At 30.9% G+C, this 20964-nt stretch overlaps 2 protein-coding genes across 2 annotated transcripts; both read left to right on the top strand.

The window, feature by feature from the left end:
* The first annotated feature begins 5422 nt into the window (after nt 1–5422).
* LOC102581072 (uncharacterized) lies at nt 5423–7123 on the top strand. Its single transcript, XM_006347428.2, has 2 exons — nt 5423–6926; nt 6986–7123. Exon 1 carries the CDS (start codon nt 5765–5767, stop codon nt 6881–6883), a length of 1119 nt encoding a protein of 372 aa, XP_006347490.1. The 5' UTR covers nt 5423–5764; the 3' UTR covers nt 6884–6926; nt 6986–7123.
* Nucleotides 7124–12031: 4908 nt separating this feature from the next.
* On the top strand, nt 12032–12376 carry LOC107060673 (auxin-responsive protein SAUR32-like). The gene has a single exon (XM_015308829.1). It carries the CDS (start codon nt 12032–12034, stop codon nt 12374–12376), a length of 345 nt encoding a protein of 114 aa, XP_015164315.1.
* The last annotated feature ends 8588 nt before the right edge of the window (nt 12377–20964 follow it).

Raw genomic sequence — 20964 nt, forward strand, 5'->3', positions numbered from 1 at the left:
TTTCATGCAATTTTCTATTCCTCCTTCCTCTCTACCTTTTAGGGTTTCTATGAGGTCCTTCATGTGTCCAGAAAAGAGAGAACAATAAATAGGAATTTCATATACTCCCACCGTCTTATATTAGACAGACACTTTCTCTTTTATGCGTTAATTAAGAAATCATTAATGGATAGATCAGTTTTACTATTTTGCCTTTTTTTCATAATAATTAGCCTCTTGAACAAAACTGTTTTGATCTCTTCAAAGTTTGTTTATGCTTCTAAAAGCCATATTAATTGTAAGGGTAAAATGAGAAAAAAATCAATCAATTTTATTCTGATTTAGTAAGTGATCTAGTAATATAAGTTAATTTTTTTTTAAGTAAGATGCTCGTATAATATGGGACAGAGGAAGTATAAGGTGACTGGAGATGAGAATTAAGCTATGTTTCTTGAACTTTACAAAAATATCTAATCAAACCGCGTTTCAGATCCACCAAAATAGTGCATTTTTAGAGTATTCAGCAGGAATAATATAACATATCTGAAGAGTTGAGCAACGTCGGAATTAGGTGGTTCTTTTGAGGACAGAAATCCTTATGATCTGATCTTCTAATTTGTTATGTAATGTGAATGATGCCATATAGATAGACATACAATATTGTATTCCTTCTTATTTTTGTATTCATCAATTCTGCTCCCTCTTCTACTTGGATTTTTTTTATTGGATGCTTGCTCTATATTTTTTCATTCCTTACAAGATTTTTATCATATCTTTTTATTTTGTATTTGTTAAATCTATTTTTGAAAACGCTTTTCTTGAGAAGATGAGTAAACGTCACAAGTATGAAAGAGTTGAAATGATTATTAAAGAATTAGGTAACCTCACACAAAGTAAGGATAAGATCGACATACACTTATGAAATCACATTGGACAGTTGTTAGTGATCATCGATATCGTTATCAAGTCTTAGTTTCTCTAGTGTCTACCAACAGTAATGAAATTCTATGAGCTGTAATTTGCATTTGGTATGCACATGCGATAGATAGATTGTATATATATTAAAATCGTGTAAACTGTAGTGGAGGGTATCGTGCTTTGAAGATTTTATGGAACATAAATTAGACATACATTCTGCTGTATGGATTATAAACCTTTGATTATCTCCCATCTACATATGGTAGCTTTTCATTTTTGATAAACTATGTGCAGCTTTTTCTGACTCTTTGTTAGCAAACTAGTCTAAATTTTTTTGGTAAGCATTGTTTGGTTTTTCAATCTGGAGAAAAGATAAAACCAAAGAAAATTGGTATAATACATAGATAAATACTTTTAATTTGGTTTTTGCTAGTATTTATGCCTTCAATTTTGAGTGTGTATAAGTAAACATTTAATCTAGAGTTGTATAAAATTGAACAAGTAGACATATATGTTCTACTTGACATAATACACGTATAGAAACCCACGTAGAACACAGATTGTCATCAGTGGCGGATCCACCATATCTTTAGTTCGGCGAAAAATTATATATTATTTTTATATGGTTAAATTATTTTTTTGGTATATATAGTAGATGTCGAACCCCCTTCAGCTATTTCGTGTGTCTATTTCTTCAAATTTTGAACCCCTTATTAAAAATTCTGGCTCCGCCACTGATTGTCATGGAAAACACATATGTTTATTTGTTCAATTTTATACCAATTTAAATTTCTACTTTTGCACACCAAAAGTTAGTATGGCATATACAAACCCATAGTAAAAATAACTCGTTTAATTTTCCAAATACAAATGTTTCTACCTAAATAAGACGCATGAGTGTTTCTTCCTCCCCCATAAGATCTGATTTAACAACTAAATTTTGCATATAACCTGATGTTTGACAATGTCATACCCTTAATTGTTACCCTACCAAGTTGTATCAATGTAAACACTAGAATTGCTTTATTTTATAACTTTTTCTGTCTCAGTTAAGTTGTTATATTGCTTCTTAGATTGTTAATTTAATTAATATTCAAAGCTATATTAAAATAAATCAATAATATCTATTCAAAAATTATACGAAAAGTACTAATATATATTATAGTATTTTTTCATACCAATTTGGCGAAGGATTTAAGTAATATTCCTTTTGAAAACTACTAAAAAAATACTGCAAGTTACAATAATTGACTATTAAAGATATTTAAAATATATATATATGAAAAGGATTTATAATGTAAATAAAGAGTGTTTTGAATCTCGAAGTTGATAAAAAATAGTACTCCATTAGTCCTATTTTATATGACAATATTTGACTTGACATGGTATTTAAGAAAAAAAAGAGGAAGACTTTAGAAATTTGTTGTCTAAAACAATTCATACTATTTTTGTGATTGAAAAGGGTAAAAAAGTATTTTTAAAATTAAATTATTTCTAATTAAAGTAAAATAACATCTTTTTTGAAACCGATTAAAAAAAGAAAATAATACGGAGTGAGTAGAGGAAAAACTCAAAATAGTCCTTTATCTTTGGGCTTAGATTTAAAGTCATCCTTAATATTTCACTTGGAGCACAAATAGTCCCTCTTGTTTATTAAATTGGTGCACTTTTGGTCACTTTACTAACTGGCCGTGAACTTTTAACAATCCTTTCCCCCCTAATATTGCAACCACACGACAATAAAAACAATGAAGATCGTTATTTGCATAGTTCAAAAAGATAGATTTTACTACTTTTCTTGTAGATTTACTGAGAGTCGTAGCTAAGAAAAAATAGGGAAAAACACTATAAATTTTCGCTTATAAATTTCTTCTCTTTTGTTGTTATGATCACATAATTGTCACCATGACTATAATTCGAATTTCCTTTTAAGTTAATTTCCCTTTGCTTGATATGTTCTGCAGAAGTTTATTGCCATGAAAACTGGATAAAGAAACCAGTAAATTATTGTTAGTATTTGCAACCAAAGTTGAGGTACAAAAGCCCATCTAGAAAGGAGTAATTCCATGGTAGCTAATTACTCCCTCCGTTCATGTTTACTTATTTATGTTTGGTAAGTCATCCCATTCACCGAGAAATGAATAGTACTTAATAATAAGAATATGAAATGGAAAATTATCTCTTAATTTTTCAAAATAAACGAGTAAAAGTAATATCTATTTTTAGTAGAATTGACAAATAAAAATTAATAGAAAAAATAGAAGTGTTATTCTTTTAAGAACAAAGCCGTCTTTAGGCTGTACAAGTTGTTTGATAATATTTCAAATGGTTCCTAATATTTATAGCCAAATGGACAATTATGTGAATATGTGCGTGTAAATTGGAAAAATAATCTTGGAGAATTATGTTTAGTTAAATTGTGAGTTGGAAATGCTATTAGGATAAACGATAAAAAAAAAAAGTTATTTTTTCCGTTAAAAGTTAACTGTTAGTTAGTGGGCATACTAAAAGTGCACCACTCTAGCAAACAAGAAGGACTACTAGTGTTCTATATAAAAGAATAGAGATGAATTTGTGTCTAAACTCAAAGATGAGGGATGATTTTTGACCTTTTCTCGAGTGAGTACTCTCTTATCTGTATGGTGTCCTGAAATATCCACAGAATTATATTTAGCTGTAGCTTTGCATGATCAAATCAATAATAATAGTAGTATATCTGAGCTGGAATTGAAAGCTAATGTAAGTGAACTTGACAACTCACTGATTTTTTTCCTTACTGTTTTACTCTCTGTTTATTTGCAGAATGACTGCGTAGTTTGATGAGATGTATGCACGACCACAGTACTAGTATATTGATTAGCTAATCTACCTAGTTGTGATGGCATAAATATCATAAAATTGAAAAATCAAATCGAATTAATTTGGTTCTACAATTTTTTAATTTGATGTTGGTGTTACTTTTCTAAAATTTTAAATTATTTTGGTGTAAGGGTCTCTGAACTAAAAGTACAATTTCTACTAAAAATTAAATCATTCATGAACAAATTAAAATATAATTCCATTGTTGACTTAACATATTTTTTTTTATCAATGTTCGTGATATAATTGAATTCAACTCTGTACATATTTTTCTCTAAAAGTAGTTGGAGGCATAATATTTTTTATAAAGACAAATATAGTGTTTTAGAAGGCCCACCCCAAAATGAGAAGGCCTGCCCTCCACGCTATCAGCTGACATAACTATACAAAATGCAACGTGTATTTGAATATCATGTCTATTCTACAGTTTCAGGAAATAGTATTCACATTGTAATAAAACTAACCTAGTATACACAGTAATATTTATTTTTAAAATATTTGTAATATTATTTTTGCGGATTTTGGTGAAATTATTTGATTGAGAACCTATAATTTTACGACAAACGTAAAATGGTAATGGAGAAAAATTGTTAGAGATCATTTAAATAGGTATTTTTTGTGTATTATTGTTATGAGTTTCACCAGGGTGAAGTAATAACGGAATAATTGTGATTTTTGAAATCGTATTAATTTTAAGAAAGGAGAAAATTAATTGTTTGTTTTGATGGTGATAGACTTAGAGAGATGATGGAGAATGTTCAAAAATATATACTCCATCCGTCTCAATTTATGTGATACATTTCGGATATCGAAATTCAAACAAATCTATTTTTACCATAAAATTTTCATATATCTTTTAACTATTGTGACTTATATTCTTTTTTAAGTAATTTATAAATATATAAATATTATTTTTAAACAATTCATGCTCAAATTTTCAATCAATCTTTAAACTATTTGACTGTAAAAAAAAAGTGTTACAATAAGGAATATAAGATTATTTCATGTATATTGTACATTTAATTAATTAGTAGTATATTTTTCTTCATGCTTTCAGTGTTTTGACAAATAGTAATATGTTTATCAGTTTATGTGAGCCTTACACGCCTTTTATTTGATCATGGCTAGTTGTACTAAATTTTTCTCTAATATCTCTTGCATATCCCAAAATAGTTATGTAACTTTAACAATTTGTACATTAATCCGCATTTCGTTCTACAATCGTTTCAATACCTAATTACGATTACCTAGCACAGACAAACTTTGCTTTTAATATTAATCAGAAAGAAAAATATTGGAATCCCTTTAATAATCATCTTTAATATACAGTTAAAATATTTGTAAACTTTCTCAAGCATTATGCTATACATTATTGATCATGGTTTTAGGAAAACAATGATTCAACCTTTTCATAGCATGCTTGGACCTATTTTAATTTTGAAGTAACACTTTTAATACTTCCAGCTCAGACTACGACAGCTTAACTACACCACTTAAAGACTAACTTACAAACATCGAAAAGAATCCAACTAATGAAAATGACTCGTAAATATCTAAGAAAATATCAGGAGCTCTCAGATATTAAAAAGAATGACTATAGTGAAATGCGTCATTTTTTAAAAAATGAATTTAAATTTAATCGTATCACAATTATCTTACTATTACTATTTTTATTATCTGCATTAAGTTGTTGTACCCCGTGGTTATTTACTTGCACTTTGTATTTTTAGAACACAAATGGCAACCGCAGAATAACGAGCTATTAGGAGAAATTTCTCAAAATCCACTAACCAAAAATATCTGACTCTTCTTCTCTCTCCTTCAAACTCAAATCCTCTGCAAATTTGCCTGTTTTCCCCCAAAACTCTACCCGCCATTTCCGACCTCCCAAAACAATTATGCAATTCCAACAACTAATCACAAAAAATAAATCACCGTTCTATCACCACCGTCACCGGCACGGTGGCCGGCGAATCATTCACCACCAACCACCACCACAACTTTCTCTATGAGAAAATCACCTTTCTATGTTGCTAATGGCTCCGAAGCATCTCTTTCATCTTTTCCGTTAATACCAGGTTCTACGATATTATCTACGCCTTCACATACCCCTTCCGATTTCAATTCCAGTTTGCCGTTGCCGGATCCATACTCAAATTCTACTTTCCTTTTTCCTTCTGCTCCTGTTGTTGACGGAACCTTTGATTTCGTAACAATTTGTTTTATTTCCGGTCTTCTTCTTCTTTCTCTACTTTCGTTTGTGTTTATCTTCCATCTCCGTCTCAGATCTCGTCAATATCCGCATCTTAAAAATTTCAATTCTCTGTGGACCGTCCGTTTACTCCTTGTTTCCTTCGCTATTCTTTGGGCGTTAAACGAAGTTTTCCGGCTGCATTTCATTCGCCGGAATTACATTCTCCCTTTCTTTCCACCTCTAACCCTAAATCAACAAGCAAATCTGTGTAAAGTTCATGTGGTTCTCTCCGTAGGCTTATTTGAACCGGCGTTCTTAACCACCCTTCTTTTCTTAGTAAACGTGTCCATTAAGAAACATAGTCCAAGTGGAATTTGGGCTGTCATCGTCGTCTGGCCGATTTGTTTACCTCTTTTGTTGCTTCAGATCCTTGCTGTGTTCTTCTCCCCATTGCAGAAGCATCTACCGATATACCTGCATTCTAGCTCCTTCGTTTCAACAGATATCTTGGGGAACCAGACGGTTCTCTGTACTTACCCTGTGTATAGTTCTATTTTGTTTGGGGGATTTACTGTTGCTTACTTGTTAGCCTTTGTAATTTCGTGTTGGAGAGTTATCTCCTTTGTAATTAACAGAAAAATTCAGGTACGGGTGAATTTGCTGGCGACTTCTTTCATGATTGCGTTGCCTTTGCAGATTCTGTGCTTAGTATCATTACCAATTCGGCCGCCGGATGATCCATTCCACGGTGTTTCCATGATGGTGATGTTCTTGGCTGTTGCGTGGTGTATAACGGTTGGGGAGGTTACTTTGGTAATTAAGCCGATTGCAGATGCATTTCTCGCTGGTAGAGCAAGTAGCTGCCGTTTGAATCCCGGAACTACGTTAGGACATCCGAACGGTGATGGAGGAAGAGTGGAAGGACGGAGTTAGTAGCAATGAGAAGTGGCCATGATCGCCGACGGAGGACATCATGGTCATTTTACTAATCAACAGAGGGCGCTATAGTTATTAGAGTTAGTATAGTTTAATATGCCCTCTTTATGTAATTCTTAGAAATTAGTGTACCATATATGTAATTAGCAGCTTATGAAATAGCCAACTCTTCTCTTTCCCCTGTTACAGAGATTGTTTCCATACTGTAATGAGAAATATTGCTGGTTTATATTGTTACAGATGAGCAACGATTTCATATTGTCGGTTTTTAGATATAAGTTTTTCATTGTATTTTAATTTAGAGGAACTTTCACATATAACCACTCAAAAATAGCTTAATTATTTTCTATAGTTATAATTTGATAATTACAATTCGTAGCTACATGTTATAGGGAGAAGAGAGGCGAGCGAGATTGCAAGAGAGAGGAGAGAGGCAAGCGAGAGAGGGCAAAGAGTGGGAGAGATGTGAATTGTATATGTATATTGGTTAGATAATTGTATATTATACATATGCATTTGTATATATGACAAGCGATATTGGGAGAGGGAGGAGAGAGGCGAGCGAGATTGGGAGAGAGAGGCGAGCGATAGAGGGCAGAGAATGGGAGAGATGTGAATTGTATATGTATATCGGTTAGATAATTATATATTATACATATGTATTTGTATATTCTGGCGAATTATACATATACAAACGTGGCTAATTATACAAACTCGAAGTCAGCCCACGTAATTGATGTATAATGTTAGTCGCGAGTGGTAATTATAGCAAACTATGACTATGATGAGTAATTAAGTAGTATAAATTTGCTTAACTGCGTAATTTTCCCTTTAATTTAAACCGATTTCATACATTGCCACAATAATCAAGGACAAAATTCAATTTAACCCAAAAATATCTTTTACCGACACAAGTAATCGAGAGTTAACGGTCTGATTTCACCTAGTAACGAATTTATTCAATATAGAAAGCAACCTAAATAAGATCTATAACTTGGTTCAAATAATATAAAGCCCATTATGGAAACCATAGGCTTAAATGAAGGGAAAAATACTTGGACAGAGCAAACATATTTATTCCAAATAGAGAGAATTTATTAAAATGATTATAATACACATTATGTTTAGATTTTAGTTACTTCTCTCTATATTTGTCGATTAGATTTGTATTTATTCGCTCAATATATTTAGCTCTGATACAAAGAAAATCGATACACAAATACAAAGTAAACTAATACATTGTATCACAAGTTTTTTTAAATAAATTTGTCATATTTGATGATTAGTCAATTTCTCACTATAATTGATAATTAGGGCTCAAGTATCGCTATTTCTAAAAAAATTCTTGTGTATGAATGCTTATAGTATCTGGGCCTCCAACATCAAAATACATCAGGCCCATTTACAACGAGCATTGGTGGAATGCAATTATATTTTTTTTTGTTGGTAAACAACACAAATCTTACTAGTTTAGAAGCTAATTATCCCTTTGCCCATGAATTTACAATATTACCAATTTTACCACAATTCACACCTTGGATACATGTATCTGGCGCATTTAGATACATATATCTCGGATACATATTAATTAGATATTTAATTAAGTGTATTTAAATAAGAAATGTAACTGGAAAAACTAAATTAAGGAGAAAATCATGCGTTTAAAAACTTTAGAAAATTTCAAATAATCAATTTTTTTGTGTATTTGACTATATATCTGAATTGTTCTTCTATGTATTTGATACATAACTTCAATGATTAGATGTATCTAATATGTTCATTCTATGTATCCGAACTCTTCTTCTATGAATCTGATATAATTTCTTTTAATGTGTCTCTCGCACTTCGTACTTTTTGCTTTTGTTCACGATCGGGTGTTGTATCGAATGATCGCTCAACCGCATCATCACTGTAGTGAAGGATATCAATATGTACTTAATGATTAAATGTATTTGATCTCTTCATTTTGTGTATTTAAAATATTTTTCTATGTATCTGATGTCCAATCGAAAAAATGTCTACTTTCAGTGGCTATGAAGTGGCTTCCTTCTTCGGTTTCCTTAGTGCTATCATCGCCATAGTATTCTCCTATATGGGACTTGCTTAAATATTCTGTGAGGCAGACATTAATTAGTTGATTATATTTTATACAATTTCATTTGGTTTCAACATTGTTTGGAGCCTCCAAAGCCTCCAAATCAACTTTAGAAAACGTCAAATCTTGTTGGATAAAGTGGACAATTTGAGAATTTGATACAAATGCTCAATTTCACAGTTTCAGGATTGATGTTCACTCTACCGTTTTTCTCAGTTTTAGATAGACCTCTATCATGAGTAAATTGAGAACCCTCCAATTGATGGATATGCTCAACTTTTCTCCGATCTTGCTGGCTTTTTTGTTGTACGACCATTGAAATCGGTGACGATGCTAACCTTTTTTCTCGTGGGGTAGGTGGGGGTGGGGGAGGAGAGATCATGTTGCCCAAGGAGATTGGCAGAATGGTACTCTTGATGAGTGAGAAAGAAACTAATTATAATGGATTGATATTTAAATATAAAGATAATTAATTAATCCAAATTTTAAGGGAGATGTGTATGTAATTATATTTTAAAATATATGATATAAAATATTAAAAGTGGTAATATATATAATTGTTTGAAAGTAGAGATAATATTAATATATAGGATAATAATGTGTGTCTAGTTAGGTAGTTTTTCTTCTTTTTTTTTTTGAAATTTTTTCTTCAAAGGATTGACATAATATCGTGCTACACATATTCACCCATGCAATAATGATGAGCTGACTGTTTGAATAAATTAGCTTTTATTTCTTCATATATTTTAAAGTTAGAAATCAAATTTTGGTTTTATAAAGTTGTGTTTGAACCTATATTTTTCTTTTAAAAAATTGAAATTTTGCGAGTGGAAGTCACAAAATGCGAAATTGATTTGAATAGTTTTTGAGAACTTAAAAATATTTGAAGATCAAATTTTCAAACAAATTCCTAAAAATAAATCTCTAAATCAATGATCAAACGCTCGAGAAAATATAATCTAGGTTAGAGCCTACAAATAATATTGGAGAATCTTGCACAGCTAGCTAACTGCCCCATATCTGTAAGCAAATCACATGGATTTCAGTATCAATGTATTGGACCTTAATTTTTTTGTGGTGTTAAAATGCTTCTGGAAAAGGGATATAATTATTCTTCAATATATGTGTTGTCTAGTTAGTCAACTTAATTCTTATTGTGAGGCTCCAAATTCCCCTTAACCAAAAACATAAAGGGGAATCCATAATAATGTCATGTTTGCTAATTGAACTAGCTAAAGGTAGTTAGTTGACAAATTTCCAGTTTAAGCTTTCATTTGATGGAACTTTTCAATAGATTGAAATTTATAATCGGTGAATAGTTGGTGGCATAGGGGTTAGTTTTTGTAAAATTGCTAGTTTGACTTTTGGGAAAGAAAAAAAGGTAAAAGCTCAAATATGTTATCGAACTTTCAGAAAAACCTCATTTATGACATTTGTTAAAAAATTGGCTCATCTTTATCATTTTAATTTGAGAAAAAGGCTCGTACATGTCATTATTTGTTAACATAAAACAATTTCGATTTTTCAAAACCATTTTTTACACGTGGTCAATTATGATTCGACCACGTTATTACTTATATTAATTTTCTTAAAAGGAAAAAGGCTCAAATATGTCATCAAATTTTGAGAAAAGGCTCATTTATTCCATCCATTAAAAATTTGGCTTCTCTATGTCATTTCAATTTTCAGTTGACAAATAATTGTATGGACAAGCCTTTTCTCAAACGAAAATGACATAGACGAGCCAAACTTTTAACGGATACATAAATACATTTTTAATGGCATATTTAAGCTTTTTCCCCAAGAAAAAAAGTGAAATAAATATTAAATATAATTTTAAAACGGATGAAAACCATTTATGCCCCCAACTCTTTCTTAGGGAAGGTTTGAAAATGGGGTGGAAACAATTAACTTGACATATTGTATCTGTGTCAAACACACCTTTTGTCCTTATAAATTTACCTGCAAAGTCTCTCTTAATTTCTATTGGACAATTATAGTTATTTATTCCAAAGAAGTAGGTGACACGCATGCAACACATTGTATAGGGCAATTTCCCATAATATAGCAGGATTACGATTTAACACGTGAGATTAAAGATTACGATAATACATTGAAACTAACCATTATATTTACATAATATGTTCTACACCCAAACTCTATTAAAATACTACCACCCCCTCCATAAGATAAGACGAATTGAATTTGTCATTTGACCGTAGAGAATTTTGATTTTTTGTATTGTTATTTCATCCCTCTAGCTCTTTTTCTTATACAATTCTAAAAATTACAGGTATAATTTAGATCTTACACTATGCGATTTATGTAAGTTATACTAAATTATATCTAACAAAAAAAAAAATTTAAATTCAAAATATTTTTGGCGAGATGTATGCTCAAACATAAATTTAACTTTATTTAAAACTCGAGAAATTTTAATAGTTTAGTTGGCTGGCCATTTGAATTTCCACCTTGTAGGTGAGAGTTTGATTCCCCACATTGTAATCCTCTCCCCATTTTTCCTTCCCCACATCCATTTAAAAAAAAAATTCAAACTTTAATTCAAACTTTTAAAAAATTAATTAATATGAAAATATAGAGGAAAACTACCCCCAAGTTTAACGGTAACGTATGTACTTATTTTTATTTGTCAGATAATATATTTATACCTTGTCAATATAAGATTTATAATTTTTTTATCAAAACATTTATCTTTAATTTGATGATTCAATTTTAAATAAATTTAAATATCCATTAAGATTAAAGAACATAGATGTAATTTCAAGTGATATTGCACCTTCCTGTTTGGTGTAAAAAATAGTTCTTATCTGTATCTGAGTCGGCAATTGGGAGAAGTCAGCAACACGCTTTAATTCTTATGTGTTAAGTATTCTTTGTACACAAATGACATATTCTTCTCCCATTTTTGGTTTCCATAAATACCCACCATATCCCCAAATTCAACAATTCTCTCATCTCTCAAATTCATCCTCTGTTGTAAACACAAACTCCCAATTCTTTTGAAGCGAATTTTATTTAATTTCAAAAAAATGGGGATCGGACACAAACACCATCCTCATTTCAAATTTCATGTTCAACTGCATCTGCCTAGTTTTCATCATCATGAAAATAAAATCGAGGAATTCAGGGAACTCCCAAAAGGGTGCGTTGCGGTGATGGTGGGTCAAGGTGAGGAGCAGCAGAGGTTTGTTGTACCAGTGATGCACATCAATCATCCTCTGTTCGTCCAATTGCTGAAAGGAGCAGAGGATGAAGTCGAATTTCATCACGATGGTCCTATCAATGTTCCTTGTCATGTCGAGGAGTTTCGCCATGTTGAGGATATCATACAACATGATAATAATAATCATCACTTGTGGTGCTTCAGGGCCTGATCTTTATTTTATATGTATCAGGACGGAGCTAGTAGTCCGCATCTAGATTCGATTGAACTTACTAGATTTTGTTAAAAAATGTAATTATGTTGATAAATAGATATCAAATTCAAACTTTAATTGTGTAAAAATTCAGAATTCTTAAAATTGAAATCCTAATTTTGGTTTTAATGTGTATGCGTATATAAAGTTGCTTGGCTTTTTTCTTGTTTTTAGGTCCCATCAATATCCCTTGTTTAGCCCTGTTTTTTTTTTTCTCTTTTCATTTTGTTGATGAGATGTAATATGTGTGTCCAAGATGAGGATGATGATAATTGAATGACAAAAAAAAAGACAAAATGTAAGATTAAACTTTAGAGTCCAACTGAAAATAAAAACTTTGAATACTGCAAAGAAAAAAGAATTATAGCTAGGAATTGTCACCCGAATTATGAGTCCGCTTTTACAATTTACAATCCGTGAAGTATATGGACGTCTAAATTAACGGAATTTCAGCTCACATCAATTCCCGTTATGAAATAAACATGATATCAGCTCTAAGCAATTACTCTCTCCGTTTCACAAAGAATGACCTCCTTTCCTTTTTAGTCAGTTTCAAAAGAATGACATCTTTCCTTTTTTAGTAACATTTTACTTTTTAACTTTCCACATGGCATGATTAAGACCACAAGATTAATGACAGTTTTGTACATTTGACATAACTTTAATTTAGGACCACATGATTCAAAAGTCTTCTTTAATTTCTTAAACTCCGTGCCAAGTCAAACCAGACCAATCTTTTTGAAACGGAGGGTGTAATATTTTTTCTGGGGATATTTAATCTTCCTTAGTTAATATTTGAATTACAAGTTAAATAACAACATAATTTTATCGTTGATGTTTATGAGAATTACCAAAGGATGTGGCGGAGCAGTCTATCTTAACTCAAGATCACAAATTCGAGCTTTAAGTATAGAATAATTCTTGGTGAAGAGTGATTTCTCTCAAATGGGATCTATGTGGTACGAATTCAAATTAGTCAAACTTCAATACAGATATGGAGTGGAAAACAAAAAAAAAAACTACATCTTTTTTTGTTAAAAAAAAAAGAAAATCATGTGATATGAAACTTTACTTTGTAAATCAACTACTATAATTTATATTAATGACAAACTTTCCAATTTATATGTCACTTGTGACCTTTTAGTTTTCGTGAAAGGGGCGAAGGTTCAAAATCGTCGTGATTATTGTTGATCCGAAAAGCAAGATAGACTCTTTTATATGATTAAATTAAATAGTAGTCACTTGAAAAATAAGTGTTGTAGTCTTTTCTTTTTGTTTTAAAATGAGTGTTAGTTTTAGAATTTCAAGAAATAATTAATCTAATTCTTTCAAAATTTACATTGTTTACATAATTAAGAATCATTTATTAGCTTTTTATTGATTAAGAAATACGTTAATAAAAACACTCTTTATTTTATAAGAATGAATCATTTTTTAAGGGATAGATCATAGAAGCATACATAATTTTTTTAAAAAGTAGTGTCGATATTTATAGAGAAAATGATAAAAATTTATTATCATATTTACAATTACGATATATCGTTTACCTCTTGGTTTAATTTAATTTTAAGTCAGAAGTGGTTTTGGATTTAATACTACTTAATTGCAATTTTAAGGTTTTTGCCTTTTTGGTATGTTATTGCAAAAGTTTACCTAGGTACCTCAAAAAATAAAACTAGGCATTGAGCCAACGCATGAAGAGGTACGTATTCATGGTTAAGTAATGTCATTTCGTTTAGTATATGCACAATATTAATTAATTAATTTTATATATAATAAAGAAATTCGATAAAGCAATATTGCTTGACACTTCTTCATTCAACATGAGTTCGTCTTTATTAAGATGCACTCAAATTAAAAATATCTTTTTATTTTGAAACGCAAGATTACAAGAAATAAATTATAACAAATACTTATATGTTACTAGAGTTGCGTTTAGACAAAAAATGTAAGTAGTATATTGAACAACCACCACGCAGAAAAAAGAAATTTACGGGCATTTAACAATTTTTCCAAAAATATTGATTTTGACTTTTGACTGCCTAATGAATGAAGACAAATGACATCTTTTTTAAGAATTGCTCTGCCAAAGGTTCACGCCTCATTTTCTTCCCAATCTTAATGATATTTTTAGTACTCCCTCCGTTTCACAAAGAATGACCTTGTTTGACTTGGCACGGAATGTAAGTAAATAAAGAAGACTTTTGAATTTTGTGGTCCTAAATTAAAGTTATGTCAAATGTACAAAATTGCCCTTAATCTTGTGGTCTTAAACATGCCACGTGAAAAGCAAAAAGTAAAATGTTACCAAAAAAGGAAAGAGGTCATTCTTTTTTAAACTGACTAAAAAGAAAAGGAGGTCATTCTTTGTGAAACGGAGGAAGTAATTGTTTTTCCTTACCTAACTCCGATAAGTTTATTTTAGTTTCTAATGGACACGTTTAGATTATATCAGATGAATAACTATCTGCTTTTAGCCGCTTTCTATACAGCAGTAATATATTCCCAAAACGACAAAGAAGTTACGATCGATCCTATCAGCCTAAGGTCAAATACACACATGCAAGTTGCCAAAATCAAAATTAAATAAAAAATACACACATGCAAAATAACATGGAGATAAAAGTCCAGATATTCAATTCAAACCGAGATTTTCTATAAATACATACTTAACCCTTTTCAAGGGCCAGCCGTCAGCATGAGATGAGTAAATATACCGATTTTGACCTTTAATTTTGCTAAATTGTATAATTTGATGACACCTACTGCCACGTCAATATACAAAACAAGTCTTCGTTCTTATCTCATGGAGTGTGTCGTAGAAAAATAGAGGAAATTTCACTAGTAGAACTTTAAGCCTTAATTATTAATTATAAATGTAATTTGACTAATTATAAATGTAATGCGTATTAGTTTTGTATCTCAACTTACTTTGTATCTAACTATCTATATATCAATTCATTTAGTGTGTTGTATATGTTCGCTCTATATTAAAGTAAATAGATATAGCATATATAGAGCAAATAGAGATAACAAATATAAATCGAATTGATACAGACGAATAGATACAATTCTAATCGAACGTATAAAATTCAGCCTCTCATGGTGTATAACAATAACTACATATTTAATGTTATTTCATAAAGTAGACATATCTTTTACTATTATTTTAGAGGTAAATATTATTTCCGATAGACCATTCAATTCAAGAAAAAAATAATCCGAAGTAGTGTAGAAAAAAAAAACGAAAATAAAGTCAGTCATGATAAAATACTATAAACAATCTTACTAATCATCTTAAATACTCCCTCCGTCCAACAATAGTTGTCCACTATACTAAAAATAATTGTCCAACAATACTTGTCCAATTTAGAAAATCAAGAGATAATTTACCTTTTGTGTTTATTTTACCGTTGCTATTAAATATTATTTACCATCTAACACATTTTCAAGCACTAAATTTAATATAGTCAAAGGATAATATAATATTATTACCCCTATTATTTATTGTTTCTTAAGGGGGTGTATGTCAAGTCAATAACGGACAACTATTATTGAAGTAGAGAATATTAATCATAATAAAATACAATAATAATTAAAAAATATAATAAAAAATCCACGAATAATAACTAAACTCAAAAAGATAAGAAACTAGGAGAATAATAAATCTCTCGTTGTCTGTATTTTACACTTTTTAAACTCACCTTATTTGGAATAAATAAATGACATATTGTAGGTATATATTTCTTAAATGTCCTTATGAGTTGTAACGGATAAGGCTACTCTCCATTACACATTTTCTTCATTTCTCCAAATTGATGGAAGTCATGTGTCATAATTAAAAAATTAAAGATTGAAATTTAATAATTAAAATTAAAATTTTAATCATGATTAAAATAATAAATAATTAAATTTCAACTTTTAAATTTTAATTATGACACGTGGTTTTTATCCGAATAGGAACTTGGGGAAATGGTGAGAATGAGCATCCCGTTCCGAGTTGTAACCTTCTCCTTAGAGGCGGTAATTAGTGGGAATTTTAGGCTCAGTTGTTCCGCGTCTGGAACACACCCACGCACCTTCTCTTCTTCTTCCGTAAGTAATCAATTAAGCGGCGTTTGACACATTCCTCTCCCTTTGCCCTTTGACTTTGCTAACATAAATACCCCCATTCACAAAACTAGATTCAAAATAAATCTCTTAATTATCTCATAGATATTATGAGCAACATACCTAAATCTCTAACCGACTCTTCTCTCACCCTCTTCAATCTAGCTATCTTTTCTTCTGATCCTTGGCCTTTCTCTTTCTGATCAATTAATTTCTCCTAATTTTTCTGATTCAGCTTTCCATAAACTTGAACAATTTATCAATGGGGAGTGGAAATAAACACCATCATCTGAATTTCCATGTTCAATTTCATTTTCCATTTCATCATACGAAGGAGGAATTGAGGGATACAGTACCGAGAGGATGCGTTACGGTGTTGGTGGGTCAAGGTGAGGAGGAGCAGCAGAAATTCGTGATACCAGTAATGCATATTAATCATCCTCTCTTCACACAATTGTTAAAAGAAGCAGAGCAAGTCTACGGATTTCATCATAATGGTCCCTTAAATATACCCTGTAATATCGACCAGTTTCGCTATGTTGAGGGAATGATTGATAAGGACGTTCATCACCACCACCATCATCACCTGTGCTGCTTCAAAGCCTGATTTTATTACATCTTGCTTGTATATATGTAATATAGTATTACTAATGACGACGATGAAAATTATTTATATGCAATAATATATAGTTGTAAATATTTGTAGTTTGATTTCTCAGATGATCAATTAGTTATACTTTATTTGTTGAGCAATATGGTCGCGATATACAACTCACTCTATTTATTATACCTTCTTTTGAAATTAACGATTTAAGTATTGTAACGAGAAATTGGCGTGCTAATGGTCGGATTAATGTCTTCTTGGTTGAGTTTTGTTACGTTACTGATCGTATTCCCCATTAATTAGCTATGTATATATTTGGACAACTCAAAACTGGATTAACAAACTTATAGCTCTAAATCTATGAATTAGTCCCTAATTTGGGTAATTAGATAGACTTGATCTCTTGAGGTTTTCAATATAATTGTTTCTAGATTTGTTTGCGCTAATTACACGATCAAATTGAGGGTTGAAGAACTTGGCGTTTCTATAATGGAAAATTCTAGTTTTCAATTGTTAAATTAGGTCTTGGGCCTAACACAACACAGCCCAACAGCTACCTCAAAGGGAGGAGGATTTCCTAAGTCTTTAACACCCCACCTCACGCCCAGTGCTTAGCATCTGGTGCGTGGACAATTTTGATTTTGGGGGCCCGAACATCGGGTGAGACGGGCCCTGCTTTGATACCATATTAAATTAGGTCTTGGGCCTAACTCACACCCCAAAAGCTAGCTCAAAGGGAGGAGGATTGCCTAAACCTTATAAGGAGACCACCCATCTCATTAACCACCGATGTGGAATTTTTGTCATTCTTTAACATCTATGTTCACTCAAAAGGAGATGTTTATTCGATCGGTCAAGTCAGCTTTATGAAGTTGTTGCATGTAAACTTTATTAGCATTAACTGCTGACCTAATACAAATATTAAGCATATTATAATTTGTGAAAACTTTTACTGTACTAGTATATAATTTAAATCCTTTGGAAATTGGCTGCAACTTGGCTCAAACACCAGCTTTCGTTTATACTAGAAACATAAGTGTGTAAAATGTGAAGAACTTCGACAAAGAAAACCCTTAGCTATACATTAGTATTATTTTTCCGATCGTGAGATATTTAGAATTAGTTATTTCATCTTTATACTTGTAACTCAAGTATCACACGATTTATGGTTTTTTTTGTTTCCCACCTGGTATTCGGTGTCCACATTGGAGATCGACTAAATTTGAATTCACACTGGAAAGTCTCACATTGGTGGTAAAGCGCTCCCTAACAAAGGCAATTCCATACCCAAAGAGGCTCGAACCCAAGACCTCTTGGTTAAGGATAAAAGAATACTTATCACTCTACCACAGTTGATTATGGTTTGATGAGTTTGGGCCGTGAACAAATAGTGAGGTGTCGGCAGAGACAAGTCATTAATTTCATGTCTGCTCTCTAATTAAATATGTATTCCTCTTAACATAAAAAGCTGATCATCTATCGAAATTTTGTGTCCAAAACAACAAATGGTCCAAAATTTATTCGATTTTATCCCAAGTATTTGGTAGTTAATTATTATAAATTTAAGATTTTTAAGAAGTTCTACCTTTTAGAAAATTATTAATTGAAGATATAATAGGTAAAATGAATTGTCTTTTCTTGATTTGTCACAATAGACAAGTAAAAAGGGACAAATAAAAAAAAGAAAATTGTATAAGTAATTAGGGACAAGAGTATTACTTTTGTCTCATATTAGTTGTCCCTCTTACTAAATTAAGAAAGTATTAATTAAAAGGAAATTTTTCTATATCATCTTTGCAATTAATTCTTTTTGAGAGTATTCACATTTATTTATAAAATTTCCAATTTTTTTTTGAGTAAATTAGTAAAATTATCTTTTTTATTTATGATTTTAGTAATATGAGTATATAAAAAGGAAAATAATCAACGAAAGTATAGGTTTGACTTTTGAGAGTTGTGAATACGTCAAAGGAAAATCTTATATAGAGGAAAGCTCAAGAATATTTGGTCATTCAAGTACTAGAAACTCACAAGTTACAACACAAAAGTTGCTACTTTGTTTACTCAGCTCATTTTAAATTTATTTGTCCTAATTTTCTTTTTTAGTTCATTTTAAAGAAATCTTATAATATTGGTTCCATGCATGAAATGATAATTAATGTTTCCATCTCGAAGAGTACTTCCATCCAGCTCTGGTGTTCCATGTGATACTCTTACATTTTCTAATTTTATAGATTATTGCAAAACCTCATTATAATAATCATGCTTATCGGATCATGATCATCATATGTTGTAGATCATCTTTTAACATTACTACATTTTGAATTTTCATAAATTTCGCATAAGATAAAAGCTTGTTTCATATATCGTAGAAACAACTTGATTTGTCTACACTCCGACAATGACAAGCTTTGAAACAGGGGGCATTTGTAGACATTGAAATTTTGTGGAACTCTACAAGATGCGTTCAATTCGAGTTGGGACTCTACAAGGTGTGTTCAATTCAAATTAGGATTCTTGGAGGCTACTCAACCCTAAACCCTAGTTCACGCCTATATAAAGGGTACAAAATTCTCTTTATATAGACATGAATTAGAGTTTAGGATTGAGTAGCCTCCAAGAATTCTAATTGAAATTGAACACACCTTTTAGAGTCCCAATTCGAATTAAACACGTCTTGTAGAGTCACACAAAATTTCAATTTCTACAACATCCTAACAAAAACCTCCAAATGGACCCTTTTTGAAAAGTCATTCATTAATGAATGCCTTTCCATATGTATTACTTTGTCCTAAACCTAAAGGCAAAGGATTAGACAACCCAGCACTTTGTCTTCTATTTTGGAGTTCTTATATAAATTTACCATGACACCTCACCTTGCAAGGCAAATTATATTTGTCAACCCTTATTAAGTATAATATAAATAGTACCTAAAAAATGAGTACCAAATTTGTTGGCCCCATATTATTTTTCTGGTTTACTGTCTTGAATCTATTGGTCCCTTTAAAATCCCAAGTTCTAAAGAAAGTAAACAGTTACACTTGTGGTGTGTGGACATTTCAGAACAAGAATTAATCATACATACCGGTACATAGTGATGGAAAGTGACTATATATTTTTGTTGCCTCTTGATTTGAATATTTTGACGAATTGTTTATATCATATAGTACCACCTTGTTCTCCATAAATTAAAAAGATGAATGTGACCTAACAGGTACTTGATTAATTAATAGTGTAAGCCTATAAGGATGGTATATATTCAAGTCATAGAAATTGTGAGTAAAATTACTTTTGAATTTTTTTGTAACAAAATGATCATTTAATAGACATTTAACTCAAATCTTCTCTAAACGGTCCTAAAATTTAGATATGAGCTCTTTTCGATGTTTTGATATACTATTTACTCGAAACGATTCATGCGTAGCAAATCTAACTTGTAATTTGTTTGTTAATTATGAACGGTATAAGAACTTTTAAATTGTTCATAATTTCTAGAGTATAGTTTGTTTAGCCTTCTGAATCTATAGTCCTTCTTCCGATCCCAACCTTAAGGCATTATTACAAGCACGAATTTTTGAGGACTTTTAATGATCTATCGGATATATAGGGTAATTAGCTGATAATTAAGCTATTTTAAATTTAGACAGTCAACCAACTAATAAACTATTAAGATTTTCTCCTTGACAAACACTTTATTAGTTATTACAATTTCGTTTTTTCTTTTTGGAAATATAAAAACAAGAATCATACATACATAGTGATGGAAAGTGACAATTTTCTTTTCTTTTTTTTAAGAATAATGTGGTCTTGAGGGGAGGGGGGGGGGGTCAAT

Source organism: Solanum tuberosum, unplaced genomic scaffold (genome assembly GCF_000226075.1).
Source record: "Solanum tuberosum cultivar DM 1-3 516 R44 unplaced genomic scaffold, SolTub_3.0 scf00093, whole genome shotgun sequence".
Taxonomy (NCBI): Eukaryota; Viridiplantae; Streptophyta; class Magnoliopsida; order Solanales; family Solanaceae; genus Solanum; species Solanum tuberosum.